Source organism: Lupinus angustifolius, chromosome LG03 (genome assembly GCF_001865875.1).
Source record: "Lupinus angustifolius cultivar Tanjil chromosome LG03, LupAngTanjil_v1.0, whole genome shotgun sequence".
Lineage (NCBI taxonomy): Eukaryota > Viridiplantae > Streptophyta > Magnoliopsida > Fabales > Fabaceae > Lupinus > Lupinus angustifolius.
Genome location: NC_032011.1, coordinates 19,997,266 through 20,024,908, shown reverse-complemented (window position 1 = coordinate 20,024,908; position 27,643 = coordinate 19,997,266). Strand labels below are relative to the sequence as shown.

Sequence of the window (27,643 nt, the reverse complement as noted above, 5' to 3'; positions counted from 1 at the left end):
ATATCATGATGAGAGGTTGAAACTGAACCTTCATTCTTGAATGATACATAAGCATTTAATAAAATCTTATACAAATTAACTCTTTTTTGTATTTACCAATTAGTGAAATTTGAATATTTTAAAAAATAGAAAAAGTAAAAGTATCCAAACCTGCACTTTAATTCCAAATTTCATATTATCAATCGAGTCCATGATTTTATTTGTACTCTTTAAATAATTAAGTAAAACTTACGCCTAAACTCTAAGTGCTCTTGATACAACTACATCTCTTACGAGGAGAAATTTAATTTTTTTTTAATTTTAATTGTTTTTTTATTATCGGTATAATTTTTTATACAAGACCTCCTACGCCATTTATATTATTTTATAAGAAAAAATATACATTAAAATGTAAAAGATTTTATTTATGCATCACACATCATTTGATTATTATTAACTTTAAATATAAGAAATACAAACAGAATTTGATGTAAAGTTTACGAGAGCACAAATATTTAATTATAATTTATAATTAAAAGTATTTGAGTAACAAAAAATATAAAAAACATACATAATTATTTTAAAAAAACCTCTTAATTTTAAATAAAAATAACTAACAATTAAGTTAAATAAAATGTGCATTCATTTAAAATGTCAGTATTCGTTCTTTTAAAGACTTAAATTCATCATGACTGAATTAAAAGTAAAATTTTCAGCTATTTCATTTTCAATATAAATCATGATATTTTTTGCTAGAAAAGCGTCCTCTATCTAGCTTGCTACCTAATTTTGTTTGATTGTTTTCGTTAATGAAAATGATATTTTCGTATTAGTTGAATTAGAATAGTTAAGATAAGATGAATAATTCTACTAAGAAAGTAATATGTATTAACCTTCTCTGTTTTGTCAAAGTTGTACTTAATTCATAGATGATTGAGAGCTTTTCAAACTTGAATGGTTAATGACATTACCAATAAAATGTTGAAATTGACAAGCTAACATTCTCATTCTCATTGAAATTTCAAAGGTACACTTTTTGCACAAAAATACATATATTATCAATATTAATTATTTATAAAAATCATTAGGATCTTGTGACTTTGGCTTCAAAGTTTGATAAAGGTAATATGTAATGCTCATAATCTATTTTATGATGTGTAAAATCATTAGAATTTAGATGTAGTCATAGTATGATACACAATATCTACAAGTTTAAAAAACTTTCACTCATTATCTATAATTTTTAGAAGAACTACACAAATTGCATTGTACATATTTATCAAGCTACAAATTGAAGAAAAAATGCAAACAACTATTTTCTTCGAGACATAGTTTAAGTGTAAGTAAAAAGGTTAAAAAATAATTTAATAAATGAAAAAAATTCAGAGGGCAACTACCCCATTTATTCCTACCATCATCCGCTCATGAATGCAAATCAATGATGTATAAACTTTTATATCAATAATATATATATACACTATATTTTTATTGTTTAATAATTAATAATAATTAAATAATAGTGATCAATGTTAAAACTCTTGTCCAATTAAAGCATATTTAAAGTAAAAAATTTCTTCTTAAAAGCAAAACACGTGAAGATGAGGCAAACTTTGCTCAAAAGGTAGCTACCAAAGCTGAATGATGCAGAATCTGCGCCGTGGATAATGATATCATATCTCCACTATATAGCCCTACACAGATCATGGCCTCCTGTGATGAGTGAAAAAATAATTTAGGTACTTTCTTGGGACACAATCTAATCATAAAAGTAAGATTATCTTAGTGGAATATTCCTATAAATTATATCAGTTTATGACTTTATGTGTCATTTATTTTTATTGATTTGAAAACTAGAAATTGAAATTATTTTTATTTTAATATCAAATAACTTAATATTTATTGACTAATTAGAATGAGTAACATACTTTTATACTTTTATTGAAGAATGAAAATATTTCACATCTCATTATTTTGTGTGACTCACAAGAATGAAATAATTAGATCATAGTCAATCTCCATTTAATCTAATAATGTAATATCTATGTACTGACAGTGTAAAAATTTATATACAATCAATGCATCATCCACTTTTGATTTAGATTACTTTTTTGAAAAGTTAATAATTATTAAAATTGAATGGGATATAATACAATAATAATATAAAAAACTCTTATATTTGGTACCAAAATAATTGACATTAAATTAATTGACCTTGATGTAGAGAGAGGAACTCACAATTATTGATCGTGTACTTCACTCAAAGTTCAACAACATTTTCTATCTCCCCCACGTAATTGCAGCTTTGTTAAGAAATTGTTATATGAGTTTAATATATATATTAATGTAAATATTTGTATACAGTTAATAATTTTTTATGTATATATTTTTTCTCTTGTTTTATATTCTCCTGTGGTAACACATTATAATTATTGGTACTATTTTTGGAATTTGTAGATGATAGTTGCTGAGTAGGATTATGATGGCTTCAGACATTTATCTACTCACTTTTACTGTGAAACATTCACATATTTATAGAAGAAGAAAAAAGACACAAGTTGCATATAATGGATAGAAACATTTACCGTTACTTTTATTATTGTTATTTTTTGCTATTTTTTATTAGTAAAAACATCAGTTATCACCAACCTGCATAAAAATATGAAAAATCATCAACGAGATCCATCAAAATTAAATGTTTTCAAATAACAAAACATACTTAATTATTGATAAACATCTTATTCCTTAAAACTAAGAGTTTATAATGTTTGTGTTATATCTCTGTCAAATCTACATTATTTAAAACCCGAGTTTAGAACCCCATTTTTTTTTGTTTCTCACAGGTATCCTTGCACTGGAGGCAATCCTGTCTGAGCCGGGCACATCCACAGGTAAGTGGGGCTAACTCTCCCAACGGGCATTTTTTCCATCCACAAGACTCGAACCCGAGTTCTTGCTTAAGGGGAATCAAGCATGTACCACTTGAACCAACGCCCATTGGTTAGAACCCCCATTTGTTTAATATGTAAGTATGATGGATGAAAAATTCTTTAATTCCATCATTCCCTTATATTATTTTTATTTAATAATTAGTATAATTAATTAATAAATTATGGATAAAATGTTAATAGTATAAAAATCTCTTATATTATTAGTGTATATTTATTTTTTTTAAAATATAACTGTCTTTATGTTATTTTATTTGAGAGAAAATATATCACAAAATAAACAAAATGAATAAACCATAAAGTTATTTTAGCTTCAAATATATGATTACTATAAGCTAAATATATATCCAAATATATTTATTTAATTTTTATATATATATATATAGGGAGTGACGTAGAAATTATTTAAATTGATTGAAGGGGAATTAATGGATGAAGAGGTGGTTTATCCCATTTTTGCTTTGATAAATAAAAAAGGAAATACTAATGATCATAACCACTTTTTGGTTCGAAGATGAAGAAAGATGGGACATGAGCGGTAACTATCAAATCCCAATAAAATATTTTATTTATTAAATTAAATGATTTTTAAAAGATAGAAATAATAGACGAAAAGACGATATTGGTCATCTACCCCTTTCTCACTTTGATAAATAATAGAGGAAACACTAATGACCGCAACCGCTTCTTGACTCGAAGAGGAAGAAAGAACGACACAAGTCTAACATCACTATTGAATCTTCAATAAAAAATTGTATTTATTAAATTAAATGATTTTTAAAAGAGAGAATTGATAGATGAAGAGTGTGCATTGTTCACTTACTCTCTTCTCGCTTCAATAAATAACAGAGGAAGTACTAATGACTACATTCACTTTTCGGCTTGAAGAGGATAAAATATGTTACATGATTCCTAACCTCACTATTGAATCGTCAATAAAATATTTTACTTATTAAGTTAAATATTTTATTACAATCACTGCATCCTTTCTATGTCATTCGCGTTCGACATGAGAAAGGATTTGAATGATTTCAAACACCTTTGGAAGATAAATTTGGTATGTTCAAATTCCACCCAAACCTGGACATTTAAAAATGATCTTGATGGATTCTAAGTTACAATAAGTCCTATTTTGAGTATTATAGTATGAAAATTGTTATTGATAGAATACTCATGTGTATTAAATTTAGGGGGGCAAAATACAAGTCTATGTTACAAAGGGTGAATTTAATGAAGGGAGAGAACATTTAATGGAGTATAACACATATGTGATACATAATTTCAATGTCATGCTCAATGATATACAATTTATGGAATTGACCATCTTTACGAGATACACTTCCCTGCCGGTACAACTATAAAAGAAAGAGAGGTTCCTTATATCCCTTATTTTGAATATAATTTCAAAAAAATTGGTGACATTCTAGATGGCAACATTCCAACTTTTTTGTTAATATGTTAGGTCAAAATCATTATATATTATCCTATTTACTTACTTAAATTTTCTTGTTTTCTATGATTCCAGAATAAAATTGATTTCTTCTATTTAAGGTAGATATCATTGGAGTTGTTGAATAAAAGTCTATTTTCGCCTAAACAAAAACAAAATGAAAGAAAATTATATTTAGTCTCAAAGATTTTAGGGAAGATTTTTCCACTTTAATTTTAAACAAATTTATACACATCTAAGGTTTCCCCCTTTCATTTTATATTTTGATGTTGAGATTTACATAGTTTATCTTTTTGCTTCCCATTTATGATTAGTGGTAATGTTATTACATGTACTCTTTGGCAATCACATGCCATGAAATTTATCATCTACTATAACACACTACTAATTAATGAACCTATGATCATTATCTTAACACAAAGTATAATCAAGAAAGGAAACACTACACCATTATTCGTATTTAACAATAGTTATTCAACTGCGCTTGTATGCACAACATTGTTAAATACAAGGCGGAAGAGAATCAATAATATTCTTTTAAGCAAACACTATTAAATACAATGAGTGATGTTGAATGTTTGCCTCCAAGATTCAACAACACTCCTTTATAATGAGCACTGTTGAAACTTCTGACCCTTCAAGATTTCACATACTTTTGAAAGAAAATATTAAATAAATATTAACATATATTTGTATGCATAAAATGTCTAATTTATTATTCAAAAAAAAAAGAATACTCAACATTGCTCACGACAACAAGCATTGTTGAATATTTTACCGCTTATTACATGTAACAATGCTTGTTTTAAAGAGTATTGTTAAATATTGTGGGAGGTAAAACCTTCAACATCACTTGTTATAGTGAGTGCTATTAAATGTCAAGACCAAATACATTTAATAACGCTCACTTGAATGAGCAATGTTGAATGTGAGTTATCAATATCCTCTTTTCAACGAGCACTATTGTTGTTACGATAGTACGCCGTCCCCAGGATAAAACAACTCAGATCTCTATTATCGAATTTTTAGTGCACTGTAAGAACAGATCTCGAATACACCCGCACAATATGGCTACAAGTGCCAATTCTCGAAATTACTCACAATATGGCTACCCGTGCCAATTCTCTTCCACACAATATTGACTACCACTCAGTTCTCGAAATGCCCACAATATGGCTACTTGTTCCAATTCTTTCCCCCAATACTGACTTCCAGTGTCAGTTTTTGAAATTTCAAGAATATGGCTACTTGTGTCAATTCTTTCCACAAATACTGACTATCAGTGTTAGTTCTCGAAATTTCCATAATATGGCTGTCTGTGCCATTTCTTAGTGCCACGGAAAGAAAGGGGGAAGAAGTTTGCTGGAAATGTATCAGCGGAAAATATGAGAGAGAGAAAAAAGTTGAATGAAAGGGCATTCAACTTGGGACAAGAAAAAGTTGAATAAAAGCGCATTCAGGAGGATAGAGCAGATGAAGATGGAGATGGCGAGGGAGATAGAAAGAATGAGGATGGATAGGGAGATGAAGCGAACCGAGATGATTTTGGAGTCACAACACAGGATTGTCAAAGCTTTTGCTAATGTTGTCGCTGAGCAAAAGAAAACTAATCAGGTGCCATCATCATCTGAATCATAAGCTTTATGAACCACTTTACACAAATGTGTGTGTTCTTCATTGGTATTGAGCACTGAATCATGTATATTTATCAGATAGTTTTTTATTTATTTATGAGACTTCTTGCTCAAAAGGATTTGTAATTTCCTTGCTATGGTCTAAGTCAATTATCTAAATTTCTTACGTTTCAGTTTTTCCATTTCTGTGATGTTCACTTTGAGTTGTGATAATTTCTCTGTCTCATTGTGTTCTAAGTTTTTATGATTGTATTTGTAAGTTCAGTTACAAGGGTTTTTTACAGAGTTTCCTCTCAGTTCTCACTATTCTTTTTCTATCCAAAAGTGTTCCTTTGTACCTCTATTTCTATTGGAGTCAGTACCACTTTGTTAGTATCTATTTTTTCCTTTAATTTTTCATTTACAAACAAGACTCAAATCCATGACTTTAATTAAGAAGAACTGAACCAATCATTGTTCTTCAGTTCTCTTTAGTTATATGTTGTTTTAATATTTTTGTAAGGTTGTTTTTGTTTTTGTTTTCATTTTATTATGCACTCCATGAGGACAAGTACTTTGTCTACCGTACCCAATTTTGTTTTCTTGTTTTTGGTTTTTTGTTAATATAATAGTTATGTAATATTTACACTAGATCATATCATATCACATCTTTCTTACTGTAGTTTAGTTCAATCTTCCATTATTAATGCATAGTTTCTGGATTTAATTTATTTCAAAGTTTCCATTTGGTACCTTAGATATTGAGTCTCATCCCAACAATAAAGTTATTGCTTGGTGATCAAGAGGTTACATATTAAACATTTTCTCTCCACCTACAGGGTAAAGTAAGCAAGACTGTATAAATCTACATCTCAATACCTACTAGAGTGGAGTCTCGTGCACTGGACTGTGTTCATTTTATTTCTTCCAATTTTGGTGTTGTCACTGTGAGTACTAATGAAGTACAAATGATCCAACATGTTTTACTATATTCTATTACTTGTCCACATGCTAGGATTTGTTTTAATATTTTATTGCTGGACCTTTCTTAAAACTTATTTTTTACATGCAGCAATGGTTGATTCTTTCAGACCATATATCTATTAAATTTAGCTGGTTTCTTTATCCAATCACAGCTTCAGGCAAATTGTGCAATTCACCAAATACTGAAGATCCACAGTTTGCAACAGCATGGTGTAAATTGTCTTGTTTTCTTACAAGCAAAGCATGAATTGTATAATTATTTCGGGGTCTGGATTGTTTACTCTCAGTTGACTAATCTTGCAATCTCAGAATTTCACAGATCTAGCTGAGAAATTGAGGATCTTGACAATGTTTACTTTTCATTTCTTTGTTCTGGAACTGAGCAAATGGGGTGTTGTGTCTCAACAAGCAGTAGGAATACTTGTAGTAGCGGGAGCAATGAAGACACCGTAACTCCATCATGTTTAGAACTCGGATTGTGCGATACAAATAGAGCAAGTAGAACATTCTTTGATCATGTCATCTCTGTGTTAGTTACCATCCTTGCCAAACAGAATTGTCACTAATGGAAAGAGCCGGTTTTCTTGCTTATTTACACAACAGGGTCGAAAGGGTGTTAATCACGATGCTAATGATTGTTTAGGATATTTGTTATGTATTTTTTTTAAAATGACATATGAGACTATTTTTAGTTTTTTGAGATTTTATGGTGTATTTGAATTTATGAATTATAACTCTTTCAACTCTGTTATGCTATATTGGTTATTGGCAATGAAATTTTATTATAGCTAAGATCATTTGTATTTAATATTGTATATTTAAATAAATTATAAATTAATGAGATTAAAAATAGTGAAGGTTAAAGGTTAAAAACTTCCATGGTAAACCTTTTTAAATATTGAAGGTTAAAAATCTCCACAAATAAATTTTTGTAAATGTATAGATATTAAAGGTTTTCTAATACCTCTATAAAACATTTCTAGTCATCATAATTGGGGAGGTTTTTGAAACCTCCACTAATTATTGTGGAGGTTAAAACCCCTGTTAATTACATAAAAAAACATCCACTAAATATAAAATATATTATGAACCGAAATGTTCTCCCTGTACTCATTTCTTACAAAGACACCAACTTAGGTCTTCTAAATCCAATACCACTTAACTTATGGACTTGGCAGGTGACTGTCTATATCTCATTCCCATTATTTTTTCCTAAAGTTTACACTAATTGCCTCTCATTCTCTATATAATCACTTCTTCTTTCCCTATTTTCTTTGTAGTGACATATTGTTATACATTATAAATCCTCTATTTTTTAATTATGTAATAACTACTATATAGATTTAGTAATGTAGCTCTTTTTTTCCATCTCAAGGTTCCTTTATTTATTTTTTTGCATTTTATATTAAGAGCTTGACTCTATCCATAACTATTGAAATGGTATACATATTCACTAGAATGGTTCTTTTTTATAGATAAAGTAGAGTCTTTTGGTAGAGTTAAGTCTTTACAAAATAATTTCTACCTTTACATCAATGTGGTGATTTAGTTAATAATAAATAATTTCTTCAAAAAATGTGAAAAAGATTAATGTGTTAATAAAAACAACACTTTAAACATTTCAGTATATGCTTTACTTAACGCATTTCATTATGTGTTATTATTAACTATTTTAATGCATTTAATGTTATCTATTTTTTATTTTTAGAATCTCCTGTATAGAGTTAGAGTCAACTCTTTATCAAATAAGGTCATTACTTCCATGTGGTGCTTTAGTTAATATATTACCTCTACAACAAAGACATTCACATTGTGGTGCACCTAATGCTAATACATATACAAAAGTTTATATTATGGACATTATTATTTACTTCAATGCAGTGCTTTAGTTTCTATTATTATAAACGAGAAAAAGATGATTTAATTATACCTTATCTCTTGCACTTCTACTCGTTCTCTGATGAGTTCACCTTATATTCATAATAAGCAATTTAGTTTCTATTTTTAGTGAAATAATTATAGTATTTATCATGTGTGACTGACCTTACAGTTCTTGGTAATATTATTCCATATTGTTTTGATTTTTTTAAAATATTTTTTGCATTTACTATCAATGTTGTTATCATTTTTGCTTATTATCATGCTACCTACTATAATTTACCTATTCGTGGATGTTATGAGTGCAAGCAATCGAAGGTTTTAAATGTTATATCATGTCCTAAATTAATATCGACACTTTGCACCATAGATAGTAGATTGTTATAATTAGATATTGATTATTCAATTATTCTATATAATTGTTGTGATGATTTTTAAAATGTTGTGTACTGTTATTCTAAGAACATGTTATAGGTTACTTTCTAATGTTTGTTACTTCAATTTTATCGTGGATTAATCCTAGTGTATAAAGAAGTAATTTCTATAATGGGCATTAACATTTGCATTTATAATGATCTTTTCAAATTTATACATTTTGTTTTTAATATAGTAAGCAATTTAGTTTTGGTTTACTTTCGGTTTGACATAGAATAAGAACAAATAACACCATATCTATTAATTAAACTGAAGTTAGTAATATTTTCATGGTTAATTACATTATACTATTATGAAGTACAATTGTTTCTAAATCTGCACACACAATAATTGTTATACACAAATAATAACATTTCTATTGATTGAACAAAACATAATAATATCTTAATGGCTAACTGCCTTATATTATTATGAAGTACATTGTTTCTAAATCTGCACACATAACAATTGTTACAGACAAACACTAAGAAATTTGCACATAGACATATTCTGATACAAAAACTTTTATTCCTACTTTATTACTTTAATTACTCATTAACAATTATAATTACTTATGTAATCAGATATATACTCTAATAATGAGAAACTTTTTTCTGTAATTGCCCGAAATAAAAGAAACTGTGCTTTACATTATAAGGAAATAAATTATGCAAGAACAAGAATTCAACAACAGATTCTTCAACATGTCATTCATAAACATCTACATTTCAGCAATCAAATAAATAAATAAATATTATCTCCCAAAATGTAATCATCAATTATTTTTAAATTAATAATTTATTCTTTGTTTCTTTATATACATTCATAAAGTATATTCTCACTCATGAGAATACATTAGTCTCCTACTAGTTATTTATTAAATTAAACAATTTTTAAAAGAGAGAATTAATAGATAAGAGTCTGCATTGATCACTATGACTAAAATCACTTTTCAGCTCGAAGAGGAAGAAATATTTGACACGAGTCGTAACCTCGCTATTGAATCATCAATAAAATATTTTACTTGTTAAGTTAAATAACTTTTAAAAGAGAGAATTAAAAGATGAAGAGTCGACATTCGACATTTACCTCTTTCCCGTTTTGATAAATAACATATGCAGTACTAATGACTACAACCGCTTCTCGGCTCGAAGATAAAGAAATATGCAACAGAGCCATAGCCTCGCTATCAAATCCTCATCAAAATATTTTCCATTTTAAAATTGGATGATTTTTAAAAGAGAAAATTGTTAATTTATTAATTGATATATAAAAGAAATAATCAAATCAATAAATAAATAATTACTTGCATTGTTGGCTACCTAGAGAATTGATCTCATCTAATCAAATTTCACCAGGCTGGTTTTGGAGCCTGTTTGATGATGGAGGTACCCAGCACAAATCGGATTGAATTGCTGCAGATCAAGAAGTTCCCTTGACCAAAACCTTATTGAACTTATTTGCATCTTGGCACTCACATATACATCATCGACAACTGTTATGAAATTGTTCAAAGCATGGTGTGCATGAATCAGTTTATAAATTTTGTTTTCATCTGTACCAGGAACTCCAAGTATCGTCACATTATTTCCAAGTAATATGGGGTTGCTATAAGTCCGGTCATTTTATTTTTTTACTTATTTTATTTTGTGTTACAATCAGTATTGTGAGAATCGTATTGGACCGGGTAGTCCGACTAGTCTGATCGCTGATCGGACTTGAAAACAACTCTAATTTGTAGTCTTAATCGAATGAGGGGTTGAAACATTTTGAACCGGAAAAATTATGGTCTAATCGTGTTAAACCCGATTAAACCGAAATAACCCGGGAAGTGAACCAGATGATTCACTTAAAATTAAAAAAATGGAACAATACTTTAATATTTTGTTTTACTGTGGGAAAAAAAGACAGAGAAATGTTACTTCAATATAATGATACATAATTATTAATTATATTTTTTTTACATTTATATATAATTATATATTTATAGATAAAACTTGTTAATTATATATCAAATCATCGGCCCGGCAAGACGGTTTAATCGGTTAAACCTAGTATGCAACATTTTCCTATTTGATTTTCGGCTCGGACTTCACAATATTGATTACAATAGTTAGCGATATTTTCTAACATTGATACAAAATAATAACTCTCTATTCTCATAATAATCATAATATGTTATTTATTCATTTTATAAAAATAAAAGTCCGAATAATTGATCTTGTAAGAGTTTTGAGGGACCAGTCAATGATTCAACTGTTCCTTCTTGTTAGTATTTCTTTTTAAAGTCTGTGCATGAAATAAAGAGCACTAAGGTAAAGGAAAAGTGTGAGAGCATCTCAAGATGATGAAGTTGGAGATGATTCCTGGCCTACAACCCTTCAAGTTAAACCTACGAGCACAATTTGAACATAAGAATAACAACCAGTATCTTTGAACAAGAAAATGAATCCAAACCTCTCAAACTAGGCAGTCATATTGGGATCGATCCACATTTAAAGCATAAAATTCCAAGAAGCCCTAAACTATGATCAATCACAAACAATCAAAACCATTACACCTAACGGTGCTCAAAAAACCAAAAAAGAGATGAAGTAAAGAAGAAAAAAGAGAAAGAAAATATGGATAGGTTAAAAACCCATAGGCCTTTGAGTCGTACTAATTCAAAAACAAGCAAGAGTCACATGGTATCATAATAAAAAGATAGATTTACCACCAGGTAATTAAACAACGGATTTTGGGGAAAAATTAAGGAAAAATAAATGAGCACCTTAAAATTAAAACTTAATATTGCCCATCCTCACTTACGTAAACTAGGGCATCTTTATAGAAAATCTGAGCTATGACTTCTGAAATAAAGTTAAAATTCCATAATAGGCAAGTTAGGGTAGCTAATTGTTCGATACAAGTGATCTCAGAAAGCAGGTAACTCAAAAAGAGTGCCATGCCCCAATTTTAAGTTGGAAGATTGACTCTATAACTTAGGAAGAGGTGAACTAGATTTTGACATTTCCCAAAAGATTTGGATTTTCCACTATGTTTTCTGAAATTAAAACGTAGAAAACTCTTTTTATGCCCATATAGGATAAAATGGTCTTTCAACAAAAATTCTTAGCTCAATAGCCGATTACGAGTCAGGGACGGTATTAGCATCCCACTTGTCCATAATAAAATGATACCCTCACTAATTGCATGAACTTTTATAACCTTAAAATTTATTTTATACTTGAACAAAATATTTTATTTTTTGTTTTTGTTCCTAAAAATAGTTCATTTTACTTCTATGTATCCGTAGGTGCAATAAAAAAATACAGACTCTGTAGTTCTAAGTTGAAAATTGATTGGTTAGTTTGAGTTGATTTTAATGATTTTAAAAATTGTGATTTAGTAATTATTTTATGTATCATCTTTAAGTGACTATAGCAGTAGCACTCGTGTCCACACTACATCTCATCTTAAAGAGATAGAACTTATTACTTACCCGTTTGACCACTTTAAGCGACCATGATAGAAGTGCTCGTTTTTACACCATAACTCAACTTAAAGTGATATATTTAATTAATGAGTTATCTATTTTAAGTGACTATGGTAACAACACTCATATCCACATCACAACTCAATTAAAAACGGTAAGTTTTATTTTTATTAAGTTACTTGCGCACTCATTTTAAGCAACCATGGTAGGAGCATTCGTGTTCACACTATAACTTGACTAAAAGAGATCAATTTATTTTTTATTAATTATTAACAGAAGATGTGGTATAATGCGATCGTCCAAAAAATGAGATGAGGATAAGAATCAAATATTTGTGACTCTTCATCCGTCTTTGTTAAGCTTATTATTTTTTTTATAAATTTTTATAATTTTAAAATAATCAGTACGAGTCAATGTGTACTTAGTTGTAAAAGAAAACAACAACTCTTTTTTTTACATAAAACTAGTTTATTATATGAGAAGTTTCTGCTTTGAAATAAAGTAATAATAAGGAGAGGCACATAAATTCTTACATAGATTCTCACAAGTTGAAATTGATTGACTAGTGACATGAAGACATGATTTTTTGGGACATGACGTCGCCCCTCGATTTTCAGCCACACGACCTCTTTAGATCCACCACCACATCTTTGCGGTTAAAACGTGGAAAATTTAATTTAAGCCCAAAATAACATAAAATTGTCTTTCGAATTAGAGTTATGAGTTCGGGAGTCAATTACAAATTAGGGAAAATATTAGCACCCTGTCCGTCAATAATAAAACAATACTCTAGCTATTTGCATGAAATAAATACCCATGATTCCAGCAGAATGTTTAAACAAAATATTTATTTTTTATTTTATTTAGAGAATTAAGACTACGTAGATCTAGGAAAGTGATTTTAATTTATTGTATTTATCTCTTTTAAGAAGAGTGAAACAATTGAAACTAATGTCGGCACCACGTCCCATCTTAAAGAGGTTTCAAAATATTAATAAATTTTTATCCACTTCAAGAAGGGTGAAACATTAGAAGTTAATGTTCGCATCGTATCATATCTTAAAGAGGATTGAAAATATTATCCTTTAAGAATGACGAAACTGAAAGTACAAAGTGTCAAGATAGTACTATTAGCTTGTCTAGGTTTTGATGAAGACAAGGATTTAGTGAAAGCTTAAAGATAACTCAACAAATCAACATGCCAAGGACTCAAGAGCTTCATGTCTAGACTAGAGTGATAAATAGAATAATCATTAATAGTCTTAGATATGTGTCTTAGTTATTAAGTCTATAATAGGTAAACCTAGATGCAAATCTCACAAGTCAAAAAAAGTATCATATCATTTACATGAGACATGCCATCTAGATTATTATATGTTCATGCATTAATCATACATGTTATTTGTGCATCTTAGGCATAACATAATGGTAAAACATGTATAATTGATAAACATAACATCTAGGTAGTTTACCATTTAATCTCTTAGCTGAAAATATGCCAGTTAATCGATTAAGCAAGGCGTTAATCAATTAACGTGAAATCAGTTTTAACAGATAACTCAAAAACAGAATTCAGTTATTCTCAACAGCCTGTTAATCAATTAAAATGGTACTAAATTGATTAACTGGGCGTCTAACAACTTTTCTACATAAACTATGAGTTTACACAATGCTTCATACATTCATTCCTTCATTTTTAGAATTGCTAAGTTGCATATTTTCCTGCTCATTATATGTCATATAGGTAGAGAGAATTGCATGTGAGATAGTGTGAGATAGTATCATGCTTAGGGATTAAAAGGTCATCCAATTGCATGTGATTAAATGTGTTCATCATTCTATCTTTTCTTGCATGATTCTTGCATTTCTTTTAGAGATTTCGTAGGGTAGAAATTACACATTTCTTCTTGATTCTGATCTTATACATATTCTTGATAATTTGTGAGATTTGTATAGGGTTTATAGTTGGTCTTTAATTGTAATATTTGAGCCATTTTGTGCTTCATAATACTCTGATTTTGTGTTGTGTTTGTGATAAGGAAAGTCGTCTCTTGGTGTCTTACCACCAACGAGATTCAGTGAGTCTTCACAAAGACTTAGAGGTCTTGATTTTAGAACATACTCTTGGTTGGGGCTAGATCGTAGGAAAGCTTTTCCTTGGCGATTAGAGTAGTCAAACCAAGGTAGGGGTTCTAGGAATTCAAGAAGGTAGCTTCTAAGGTCTTGTATTGGAAGTGTGTATGTAATATACATTTGTTTCAGTTTTAGTGAAGAAAATCTCTCGAGATCGGAAGGGAAGGACTGGATGTAGTTTTACAGTGGACCGCAAAACGAACCAATATAAAATCCTTGTTGCAGACTGTTTCTTACCCTTATCTCTTTACTTTTTCAAGTTGTTTTAATTGCCTATTTTAGCTGATAATTTGAATATTGTGATTCTGCCATATAAAGATTAATTTTGTTCAAATATATCTGCTATATCATTTCTGTAAAGTCAGTGAGTGACTGTACAATGAAGCCATTCAGCAACTGTCTGTTTTCTGCGATTTAATCGATTAAGCTAGTGAATTAATCGATTAACTGGACGTTTTCCAGAATAGGGCTTTGGTGCGAAAAGCGGTATTTGGGAACCACAACACCTATTCAACCCCCCTCTTCTAGGTGTATTCTGTCACTAATACCTATCAGAAACAACATAAACTATCATCTACACCGCATCCCATCCTAAGAGATATTTGAAAACTATTATAATATTTTTTGTTTTTTCATTAATTTAGGAAGTAATCGAGGGACTAGAAGTATCGTAACACGACCATTCAAAAACAATGAGAGGATAAGAAGTGTTACTACGACCTGCCTCCATCCTTGATTAATCTCAAAAAAACGTATAGTTATTTTATAATAATATGTGTGAAAGCATTTTTTTAAAACACAATTTTTTTTTATTAAAGGTCATTTTTATTTTAGTAAAAAGTTCTAATTTTTTAAATAATAAATTTTAAATAATTAAATAAAAATATTTAACTAGTTGCTAAAAGAATCATAAAATGGTTTATTCTGTGCTATATTAAAGGAATTTTTATCCCTTTTTTGTTGTTACTATTTAGCCCTAAAATTATTATTTATCTTCCAAAAATTTATTTAATATTTTTTTCATTTGTTGATTCAATATTTTTTTATTAAATATGACAATTATAAAAAATAAAAATAGATTAAGGAGGAACATGAAAATATACACGTCGGAGCTTTGCTCGTGTCCAGACAGAAGGAGATCTCTGCCTACGTGTCATGCAATCATTGGTTCGCAAATTGTGGAAAAAAATGCCAGGTGGACGTTCCTTGTTAGCAGGGGCAAATGCTTAAGGTGCACCTCTATGTAGGAGAACAAGAATAAGGAGGGGAATGTGGATCCTCAACGGCCGTGTCTAAACATGTTTACACTCGCTCAAGTTCCGCGGACTTAGTCATTGGATCAATGGGAGCATAACGTTTGGAATTGGCTCACTCACACAAGATTACACGCTGAGAGAGATGCTCCAATTCGCTATGGACGCGTTTGCTTGAGGAGGATTACGCATGCCTGCCACAAGCGATCTGATTGGCTAAGGTCATCGGTAAAAGTAAACGTTGAGTCTTGGTGAAATGCGGACGTCTGGCAGTGGCTGAAAGTTGAGTCACATGGTCCTTCCGCTGCACTCGATCACATCACATCTAAACTCTACTTTATTTGTCTTTCTCTTTTTTACTTTTTCCCTTTTTCAAGAATTTTTTCTCCTCTCCTAGTACTCCTATTTTATAATATAATCACATAACTCATTCCCCCTTAAACTATGTTAACCATCTAATCTCTAAAGTTTAATTTAAACAATTTTTTTTTTGGGATAAGATCCCACTTAATTTTCTGATTACTTGCCTAGCCCCTTTTTTACTTTATTATTATTATTATTATTATTATTATTATTATTATTATTATTATTATTATTATTATTATTATTATTATTATTATTATTATTATTATTATTATTATTATTATTATTATTATTATTATTATTATTATTATTATTATTATTATTATTATTATTATTATTATTATTATTATTATTATTATTATTATTATTATTATTTTATTTTCTGAAAAACTAGGAAGCTTCCAAAGGAATATTCTATGGCTATTTATTTATTTTAACAAACTCGAAATTAATAAAAAATGTTTTAATTATTTTTTAATTATTTAATATTATCAATTTCAAAAAAAATAAATTACTATTAATGTATTTTCTTGATTTTTTAGGATAAGTGATATAGGTTTCTAGAAACCTATTTTTATTTAATTCTTCTACTTTTCCTTTTAATTATTTTTTAAATAAAATTGGAATTAACTATTTTGAAAACGGGATTTTTGCGTTTTTCTGGGCAGGATAAAAATGAGTGTTCTCAGTTATCACTTTTTACTTGTTTTTTACTATATAATAAGCAAACATATATTTCAGAGAAATCATGGTAAGTAACTAGTAAAGAAATGAACACTAATTTTGTCAAGGCCCATAAAAGTGAGAGTGAACCAAGAACGCAGGTCGGTATATTGTAGAAAGTTGGAGACACAAGGAAAAAATCAAGGACGCATGTCGATGTGCTGCTAGAACTTGGGATAACAAAGGGTAAAATCAAAGACACAGGTCGTTATTCTGCCGAAATTTGGAGACACAAGGATAAAAACAAGAACACGGGTCAATGTAGTGCCAGAACTTAGGATAAAAAAGGTGAAACCAAGGTCAGTGCACTGTCTGAATTTGGAGACATAAATATACAATCAAGAACAAAGGTCGGTGTATTGTAGAAACTTGGGGTGAAAAAAGTGAAACCAAAGACGCAGGTCGGTGTACTTCCAGAATTTGGAGACATATGTATAAGAACCAAGAACGCAGGTCGATGTACTCCCACAACTTAGGGTGAAAAAGTGAAAACAAAGAAGTGAGTCAGTGTACTGTCGGAATTTGGAGACGCAAGGATACAAACCAAGGATGCAGGTCGGTGTACTGCCAGAAAAATAGGGTGAAAAAGGTGAAACCAAAGATGTAGGTCGGTGTAGTACCAGAATTTGGAGACACAAGGACAAGAACCAGGAACGCAGGTCAGTGTACTACTGGAACTTGCGGTGAAAAAGTTAGATCAATGATGCAGGTCAGTGTACAACCAAAATTTGGAGACACATGGATAAGAACCAAGAATGCTGGTCGATGTACCACTAGAACTTGAGGTGAAAAAGGTGAAGCCAAAGATGCACGTCGGTGTACTGCTAGAATTTGGAGACACATGGATAAAACCAAGAATGCAAGTCAATATACTGCCGAAACTTGGGGTAAAAAAGGTGAAAACAAAGACATAGGTCAGTGTACTATCGGAATATGGAGTCACAAGGATAAAAACCAAGAACCCATGTCGGTGTGCTACCAGAACTTTGGGTAAAAAGTGTGAAACCAAAGACACGGGTCTATGTATTGCCAAAATTTGGATACACAAGGATAAAAACAAAGAACGCAAGTCGGTGTACTTCATAAACTTGGTGATTAATTTCATGTCAAGCACAAGGTCCTGGAAAGATTATTTTGGAACACGTCAGACATAAGGTCCTAAAAAGTTTAATTTTGAAACACACCAGGCACGGGGTCCTAGAAAGTAAGACTTGAAACACGTCAGACACGGGGTACTAGAAAGTAAGATTTGAAACACGTCAGGCATGGGGTACTAGAAAGTAAGATTTGAAACACGTCAGGCACAAGGTCCTAGAAAATAAGATTTGAAACACGTCTGGCACGAGGTCCTAGAAAGTAGAATTTAAAACACATCAGGCACATGTCGTGGAAAGTGAAATTTGAAATACTTCAAGAATAGGGTCTTAGAAATTAAGATTTGAAACATTTCATACACGGAGTCCTGGAAATTAAGGTTTGAAACACGTTAGGCACGATGTCGTAGAAATTAAAATTTTAAACATGTCAGACACATGGTCCTGGAAAGCAAGATTTGAAACACATCAGACACGACAACCTAGAAAGTATGATTTTGAACACGTCAGGCACAAGGTCCTAAAAAGTAGGATTTGAAACACATCAAACACGAGGTTTTGGAAAGTAAAATTTGAAACACGCCAGGCACGAATCCTGAAAAGTATAATTTTGAGACACGTTAGGCATGGGGTCATGGAAAGTGTGATTTTGAGGCACGTCAAACATGGGGTCCTGGAAAGTAAATTTTTGACACACATTAGGCACATGGTCCTCGAAAGTAAAATTTCGAGGCACGTGAGGCACAGGGTCCTTGAAAGTGTGATTTTAAGGCACGTCAGGCATGGGGTCCTACAAAATATGATTTCTATATGATTTGAGTGAATAGTGTAATTGTATGATTGTTTGGGATATGTGGTGCATGAAGTTAATGGATGAATGTTGTTATGGATTGATTGGTTAGGTGGCGATACATGTTAATGAGATATGATTGATGTTTATTTGAATACAAGAGAATGAGGGGTAAGACATATGCACAAATGTGTCATTGATTATTTAACTTTTCTATTTTGGATGACATAAAATTCATCATAACTATTGTAGACTCAACTAAAGTGACTTTCATTAATTACCGTTGACTAATACGATAATTTCCTTTTTCATCAAAATTGTCATGGTTTGCTTAAAGACATCCTTTTTAAGGTAATCCATACAACTTGTCCCTATATCATCTTGAGGAAAATAACTAAACATCAACTATGTATTGCCCTAGTGTTGGCTGGCTAGAAAATTCTTTCCAAAGAGTTGATGTTTTTGTAAAAAATCGTTATGTTCATTCTAAAATCCCAACTTTAGTTGGAAGCCTATAACTTAGCCCCTCCAAAAGTTACCCCAATTTAGGTAATTGATGATGAGTAGTCGTAAGTCTTCACTTTGAGGATGTTCATTTAATTTTCTCTAATTTTCCCCCATAATACCTGATGTAGGTATCTGTCGGGAATTCTCTCTTTTATAAGGATGCTATGTCGCCTTTCTAGGTTTTCAAATTAGCATTGCTCTCATTTTCTTAGATTATTCTTGAGGGTTTTCAACCCAACACTCTTTTTATTTGGTATTTTTATGTTTTATTGTTTTTGTTTTTTGAACACCTCGTGTAGAATTGCCTCAGTTTTCAAACTCTTCGATATGAGAAAAATGTGACCCACCCAAAAACTCCCTAGTGTGAGATAATGGGGGTTAACCTTATACTCAAATGGTCTTTCTAGGCTTTAACTTGAGTGGCCTTCTACAAGAGTCGTTCCAAAAACTGCTCCAATGTAAGATATTTGGATGACATCCTCTTATTCATATTGTCATTGGAGCCTTAGACCAATGATCATCTCAAAATTTGCCCCAGTTTGGGAGGCTTTCTCGTTTCTTTTCCTTTAGTGGATTTTATTGTGTGCACAACTTATTAAAAAGAAATACTAAAACAATGATCATACATACTTGACAAGTGTTTAGGCTATCAGTGGTGATGTGATGATGATAAATTTTGATTTCTGTTTAGCTTTTAGTAGATGTGGTGGAGACTATGATAGGATTTAATTTGTGTTTGGCTTGTGAGTGGTGATGAAGTGATGATAATAGTTAGAGAATAAATTTTAATCCTATGCATTAAAGATGATATATTTTATTAAAGTTTATGAGAATAATGGAGTCAGTGTTTTTTGTTGTGACGCACATCTTAGGAAAATAAGTCCTCGACAAGGTCTTTTAGGCTTGTATCGTGGCTTGGCTAAGGGTTTCCAAGAAAAAGATATAAGACACAAATACACATTTCCCATATCCCTTTCTCCTATCTCCTTTGTTCTATTTTTTAATAGTTTTCTAATATGACATTCAACTACTAGGATTCTATTGGATTTTTATAATATAATGGATCAATATTATAACCTTCCCTAATAGGATATAAATGGTTCTTTTGGCGGTCAATTATCCTAACTTTTTCCTGAGATATGAACGATTCCCAACGAGCTTCTATTTTTCTGTTATTTATTTTGTACTTTGACTGACAATTATTTTTGTTTGACTTAACTTTGATTTTTCATCCTTCGGGAGAAATAGGGTGAATGAAGTATAAAGAGTTTATTAATTTCCTAATATTTGAATGTCAATGAAAACAAATGAAAACTACTGCCCCCGAGCTATTGATGTTTTATGGGTAAATCAAAAAATCTCCATTCATAATGTTTATGGCTCAAATGGGGTGAGTAAGGATACCATCTTAGTGTTTGTAAATTACCAAGGAAGCCTTGTGTCATCGAAAAATCTACCTAAGTGATGTGAACCCAAGTGAGCCCAAGTTGGATAATGATGAACTAAGAGGCATTGGTTGTCCCATGACAAGGGCAAGGGCCAAAAGGGTACAAAAGGCACTAGGACTACTCATGGAAGGCATCAAGGAGAATGCTCCAAGATCAGACCAAGAGAGTTCTAACTTCATTCATTGTGTAACTTTGAATATTGACCAAAATGAGGAAAATGTTGAACATGGCTGTGTACGCCTCTGTCCGAAAATCCCAAAAAATTTAATTGGGACATGGTCGTGTCCCAAGGCATGGCTAGGCCGTGCCTACCAAACAAATTCGGGAAAACTGGTGGCGTGTCAATTTTAATGTTTTCTAATTGTTTTTGCTAGTTTCTAACTTGTTTTTGTTCATTTGAATACAGAATAAAGGCATACTTGAAGAATGACCAATTGACATTAATTACAATCAACGTCATTAAAGCTGGAGAGAGGTGTCACTTAATGCATCTGATTGAGAACTCAAGAATATTGATTGTGGTATGTGATAACTTGGAATTTTTGTGCAATGTACCCAACCAAGTTCTAATGCACAATTCAAAGCCTCAATTGCTTCCATAAACTCGTGGGGACCATGGCAATCGATGGTGGCCGAATTCCCGAAAGAATTAAGGACGCCTAGGCTAAATATTTCACTTATTTCACTTTGCTGAAACACATCATGGAATCCAAAGTTTCTTGTTTTTCTCTTTGTAATTTATTTGCTTAGGAATCACCCATGTGGGATTTTACTTTAAAAAGAACGTGTTAATCATGGTTGAGAGGGAATTTTATGTAACCAGCCATGAAGTAGCTTAATCTAGTGCAAAATAAGGCTTGATTCATAGTAGGGTCACGTGGGAATCATAATGGTTTGCCTATAAGTGTACTTCTATTTTGCTGAATGAAACTAAGTTTGATTTTGAGTTAAAATTAAGGAATACTTCCTTGTGAGAGGTTTATCTTCTCCAAAACTTCTTGGCTGAACCAAGATTAAAAGTTCTTATCAAGAATCAAGTTCTTGTGGCGAACATGACCCCGACTTATTAACATCCTAGTGTTGTAGCGCCTACCGCCCTATTTCTTATCCATCTTCTTTTACCTATACAATATCTATCCGGTGCCAAATTTCACCATCAAAATAGCCCAGAAAAACGTGGGCAAAGTCTAGAACCAAACAAGATAGATCATTCCAAAGAACTTCCAAAAGAGGTTCACATCAAGTGGCATCAGAGTTAAGGCTCTTGCTTGGTGTTAAAATTGTTCTTTGTTTGCTGTGTTCTTCCTTTTCTTTCTTCTTACAAAAATATTCAGAAAAAAAATAGTGTTAAAGTGTCAAAGTCCAAAACAGAAAACAAAAGTGTCAAATGTCGAAATTCCAAAAACAATTCGTGTCACAACATTTATTGATAAGTTTCGGTGTTTTCTTTCATAAATTCTTGATTCTACCCTAGGTTCATTCAAGAGGGTCGTGGAGGAGAGTGAGTGTTCAGAGGTACATTATCCACAAAAATATTGAGTGAAATACAAGTGAGTGTTGAGTGATACATTTTCCACAAAATTATTGAGTGAAACATAAGTGAGTTGAGTGAATAGGTCTAATGAAAGTGATAGTGCACCATTGTCACCAAGGACAACAACACTTCATGTCATGATGACAACACAATTCCAAACCTTACGAAGGGAGATGGAGCAAATGAGAGTGGAGTATGATAGGAAACTTGGATATCGTGCAAATGATTATTCAAATGATGAGGAAGAAGGATGAAGGAGGAGAGCAAGAAGAGGAGCACGTAGGCATAGGAGACATGAGGAGGATAGGCTTGAAGGGACCAAAATAACGGTTCCTAACTTTATTGGGAAAAATGATCTGAAGGCATACTTAAATGGGAGCTCAAAATGGAGCAAGTCTTTGAGTGCAATTCTTACCATGAGAATAAGAAGGTTAAGGTGGCTCCACTTGAATTCAAGGAATATGCCTTGATTTTGTGGGATCAAATTAACAAGGAGAGAAGGAGAATAGGAGTCGAGCCTATTGATTCATGGGATGAGATGAAGTTGCTCATGAGAATGAGGTTCGTCCCTAGTTCTTACCAAAGGGATTTTCATAAAAAACTCCAAAGACTCACTCAAGGGTCTAAGAGTGTTGATGAATACTTTAAGGAAATGGAATTAGCTTTGCTAAGGTCCAATTTCGAGGAGGATAGGGAGGCTACCATGGCTAGGTTTTTACATGGATTAAACCAAGATATCCAAGATGTTGTTGAATTGCAACATTATGTTCAATTGGATGACTTTGTTCAACAAGCCATGAAAGTGAAGCAACAATTGAGGAGGAATAAGTCAAATTTTTTCCTCAAGTTCTAGTTCCAAGCTTCAAAGTGGATGGACAAGTCCAAGAAGGAGGGAGGACCATCAAAAGATGGTACACCAAGTACTAAGGAGGCCATGGCCACAAGCCAAGGCAAGCAACAAATGGGGTCCAACCAAAGGAGTCGAGATATGAAATGTTTCAAGTGCTTAGGTCTTGGACATATTGCTTCTCAATGTCCCACTAGGAGAACTATGATCATGAAGAATGGAGAAGTGGAGTCTCAATCTGAGGCTTCTAGCGATGAGGAGGATGATCATGGAGAGGAGGATGATCACGAAGAGGAGGATGATACTATTCCCAAAGGAGATTTGTTCATGGTAAGGAGGCTCTTAGGAAGCCAAATCAAAGACCATGAAACAAGTCAAAGGGAAAACATCTTTCACACAAGATATTTAGTAGATGGTAAGCTTTGTTCTTTAATAATTGATAGTGGAAGCTTCGCAAATATGGTTAGTGCAAGATAGGTGTCAAAACTTAATTTGTGACTAAGTCACATCTCACTCCTTATCGGTTACAATGGTTAAGTGAGGTAGGGGAGATGCTTGTTAACAAGCAAGCTGAAATTCCATTTTCAATTGGAAGGTATGAGGATTCGGTTTTATGTAATATTGTTGACATGAAGGCTAGCCACTTACTCTTGGGCCGACCATGGGAATATGACAAGGGAACCACCCATGATGGACATTCCAATAAGTTCTCTTTTCAACACCAAAACCGAAAGGTGGTGCTGTCTCCATTGTCTCATAGACAAGTTGGTGAGGATCAAAAGAAATTGAGAGAAAAGATTGAGATGGAGAGAAAAGAGAGGAAGAGAGAAAATTTGTGCAAAAAACCGAGTGAAAAGAAAGTGAAAATGAATGGAAAGAAGGGTACACACAAAGACAAAAAGAGTGAGCTTGTGAAAAGAGAGGGGTATATGGCAACCAAGGGGGAAATAAAACATGCCTTGGTTTCAAAGCAACCTTTGTACGTACTTTTTAGTAGGGAGTTTTATCTAACCACTAACCCTTCTAACGAAGGAGAGTTGCTTTTGTTTGCTAAAAATTTGCTGCAGGAATTTGGTGATGTGTTTCCTAAGGAGGTACCTCACAGTTTACCACCTTTAAGGGGCATTGAGCATCAAATTGATCACATACCGGGTGCATCTTTACCTAATAGGCCAACCTATAGGTATAATCTCACTGAAACAAAGGAGATTCAAAACCAAATTGGGGAGTTGATGCAAAAAGGGTGGGTTCAAGATAGCCTACGCCCTTGTGCTGTTCCAGGTATCTTGGTGCCCAAAACGGATGGCACATGGAGAATGTGTACTAATTGTAGAGCAGTGAACAACATAACAGTAAAGTATAGACATCCAATCCCAAGGTTGGATGACCTTTTGGACGAATTACATGGTGCCACCACCTTTTCAAAAATCGATTTAAAAAGTGGATACCATCAAATTCGGATCCGAGAAGGCGATGAGTGGAAAACTGCCTTTAAGACCACTTATGGTTTATATGAGTGGCTTGTCATGCCATTTGAGCTAACCAATGTCCCATGAACTTTTATGCGTTTAACGAACCATGTCCTAAGGGGGTTTTTTGGGTAAATTTGTTGTTGTCTACTTTGATGATATTTTGATTTATTCTAAAACCTTAGATGAGCATCATGAACATCTAAGAGTTGTTTTGCTGGTTTTAAGAAAAGAAAAGTTATATGCTAATGTTAAAAAATGCACTTTATGTGTTGATCATGTGATTTTTCTTGGATTCATGATAAATGCTAATGGGGTCCATGTGGATCAAGAGAAGATAAAGGCCATCCAGGATTGGCCTACTCCAAAAACCGTGACTGAGGTGAGGAACTTTCATGGTTTAGCAAGCTTCTATAGAAGGTTTGTTAAGGATTTTAGTACCTTTGCATCACCCCTTAACGAGCCTGTAAAAAAGAATGTTGTCTTTCATTGGGGTTAGAGACAAGAAGAGGCCTTTAACAAGCTTAAGGCCAAACTTACTAGTGCACCTGTTTTAATGCTTCCAAATTTTCCTAAATCATTTGAATTGGAGTGTGATGCTTCTAACATTAGAATTGTAGCTTTTTTTTGATGGAGGAGGGCCATCCAATTTCTTATTTTAGTGAGAAATTAAGTGGAGCAGCCCTTAATTACTCTACTTATGATAAGGAGTTGTATGCCTTGGTAAGGGCACTACAAACTTGGAAACACTACCTTCTTTTAAAGGAATTTGTGATTTATAGTGATCATGAGTCCCTTATATATCTTAAGGGCCAAGGTAAGTTGAACAAAATGCATGCAAGATGGGTTGAGTTCTTGGAACAATTCCCATATGTGGTAAAACATAAGAAAGACAAAGCCAATATGGTGGCCGATGCTCTTTCTAGGAGGAACACATTGCTCTCCACTTTGGAAACCAAATTGTTTGGTTTGGAATGCCTCAAGGAACAATATGAGCTTGACAAAGATTTTTCACAAATCTATGTTGCTTGTATGCATTCGGCCTATAATGGGTATTTTAGGCACAATGACATTGTATTCAAAGACAAACAATTGTGTATGCTTAAAAGCTCCATTAAGGAAGTTTTGGTGAGGGAATCCCATGGGGGGGGGTCTAATGGAGCACTTCGGTGTTCAAAAGACTTTGGACATGTTAAAAGAGCATTTTTATTGCCGACGTATGAAACAAGACGTGCAAAACTTTTGTGAAAGATGTATAACATGTAAAAAGTCCAAGTCAAGGGTCATGCCTTATGGCCTTTACCCCCCATTAATTGTCCTTGATTCACCTTGGATGGATATATCCATGGATTTTGTTTTAGGGCTGCCTAGAACAAATAAAGGTAATGATTCAATCTTTGTGGTTGTTGATCGATTTTATAAAATGGCACACTTTATCCCATGCAAGAAAGTTGATGATGCTAACCATGTTGCTGATTTGTTTTTCAGGGAAGTGGTTAGACTCCATGGTCTACCAAAAAGTATAGTAAGTGATAGGGACACAAAGTTCCTTAGTCACTTTTGGAGGACCCTATGGGGGAAGCTTGGCATTAAGCTTCTCTATTCAACCACTTGCCATCCTCAAACGGATGAGAAAACTGAGGTTGTCAATAGGACTTTTTCCATCCTCCTAAGGGCTATGATAAAAAAGAATATCATCAGGTCATGGGAGGAATGTTTACCCCATGTTGAGTTTGCCTACAATGGAGCAACTCATAGCACTACTGACTTTTCACCTTTAGAAGTTGTATATGGGTTTAACCCATTAACACCTATTGTATTGTTATCAATTCCTAATGATTCTATTTTGAAGCATAGGGATGGATGGGCTAAAGCGGAGTATGTCCAAAAATTGCAAGAGCAAGTCAAGGCTCAAATCGAGAAGAGGAATGCAAGTTATGCAAAGCAAGCTAACAAGGGGCGGAAGCAAGTGGTATTTGAATACAGAGATTGGCTTTGGGTACATATAAGGAAGGAAAGATTTCCTGAACAAAGGAAATCCAAAGTCCTTCCTAGAGGAGATGACCGATTTCGTGTGGTAGACAAAGGGAATGTGTTGAAAGCCGGTTTCTCGGTGTTTTATTGGGAGTTTTCTCCTCTCAACAATTCGTCCTGACAGTAGTGCCAATTTGTTGAAAGATTAATACTCTTATTTTCGTTATGTTCATTTTGTTTAATTAAGTAAGAGAACTCGGTTTTATTCTTTGTTCGCCATCTCGGCTTTGTTGAAATAAATTCCAATGCCGGTATAATGGTTTCTAGAATATTCTAGTTATAACTTACTTCTTTAATAATCATGTAAATAAGTCATTCCTTCTTTGCCCCATCTCGGCTTTGTTAGAATAAATTCTAACGCCGGTATAATGGTATCGAAGCAATTACATATTACATAATTATTAAGTATCTTTGAATATCATCTCGGTTTTGTGAAATAAATTCCAACACCAATTTAATGGTATTCTAATATATAAAAGTGATGAATAGTTAGTTGTTAGATACAAATAAATAGATAAAGAACAAAAGAATAATAAATTTAGTGAACTTTATTTACTTACTCCTTTTCGGGTTCATTTTATTAACAAACCAAGCTTCTTCCTTAAGGAAGGTTGGTATTAAAGAATAAATAAAACGCGGAAAGTAAATAACAATAAATAAAAGTTAGTAAGTTAGCTTCATCACTTTTGTATATTGAAATGTGTTTTCAA

The 27,643-nt window shown here is 32.2% G+C and overlaps 1 protein-coding gene and 2 long non-coding RNA genes across 3 annotated transcripts; 2 read left to right on the top strand and 1 right to left on the bottom strand.

Annotated features, from left to right (window-relative positions):
• Positions 6,656-7,210, bottom strand: LOC109342602. Its single transcript, XR_002107103.1, has 2 exons — positions 7,122-7,210; positions 6,656-6,932 (listed from the first exon to the last, which is right to left on the bottom strand). It is a non-coding gene; the product is annotated as an uncharacterized LOC109342602 (long non-coding RNA).
• On the top strand, positions 6,845-7,615 carry LOC109342601. Its single transcript, XR_002107102.1, has 3 exons — positions 6,845-6,934; positions 7,124-7,420; positions 7,506-7,615. It is a non-coding gene; the product is annotated as an uncharacterized LOC109342601 (long non-coding RNA).
• LOC109342414 lies at positions 25,198-26,147 on the top strand. The gene is made up of 2 exons (XM_019580403.1): positions 25,198-25,319; positions 25,520-26,147. The coding sequence occupies exons 1-2, from the start codon at positions 25,198-25,200 to the stop codon at positions 26,145-26,147; spliced, it is 750 nt and encodes a 249-aa protein (XP_019435948.1).

Coding starts and splice junctions, on each gene's coding strand:
- LOC109342414 (XM_019580403.1), top strand. CDS start 25,198: ATGATAAATGCTAATGGGGTCCATGTGGATCAAGAGAAGATAAAGGCC. Junction 25,320..25,519: donor TTAGCAAGCTTCTATAGAAG/GTTTGTTAAGGA, acceptor TTAGAATTGTAG/CTTTTTTTTGATGGAGGAGG.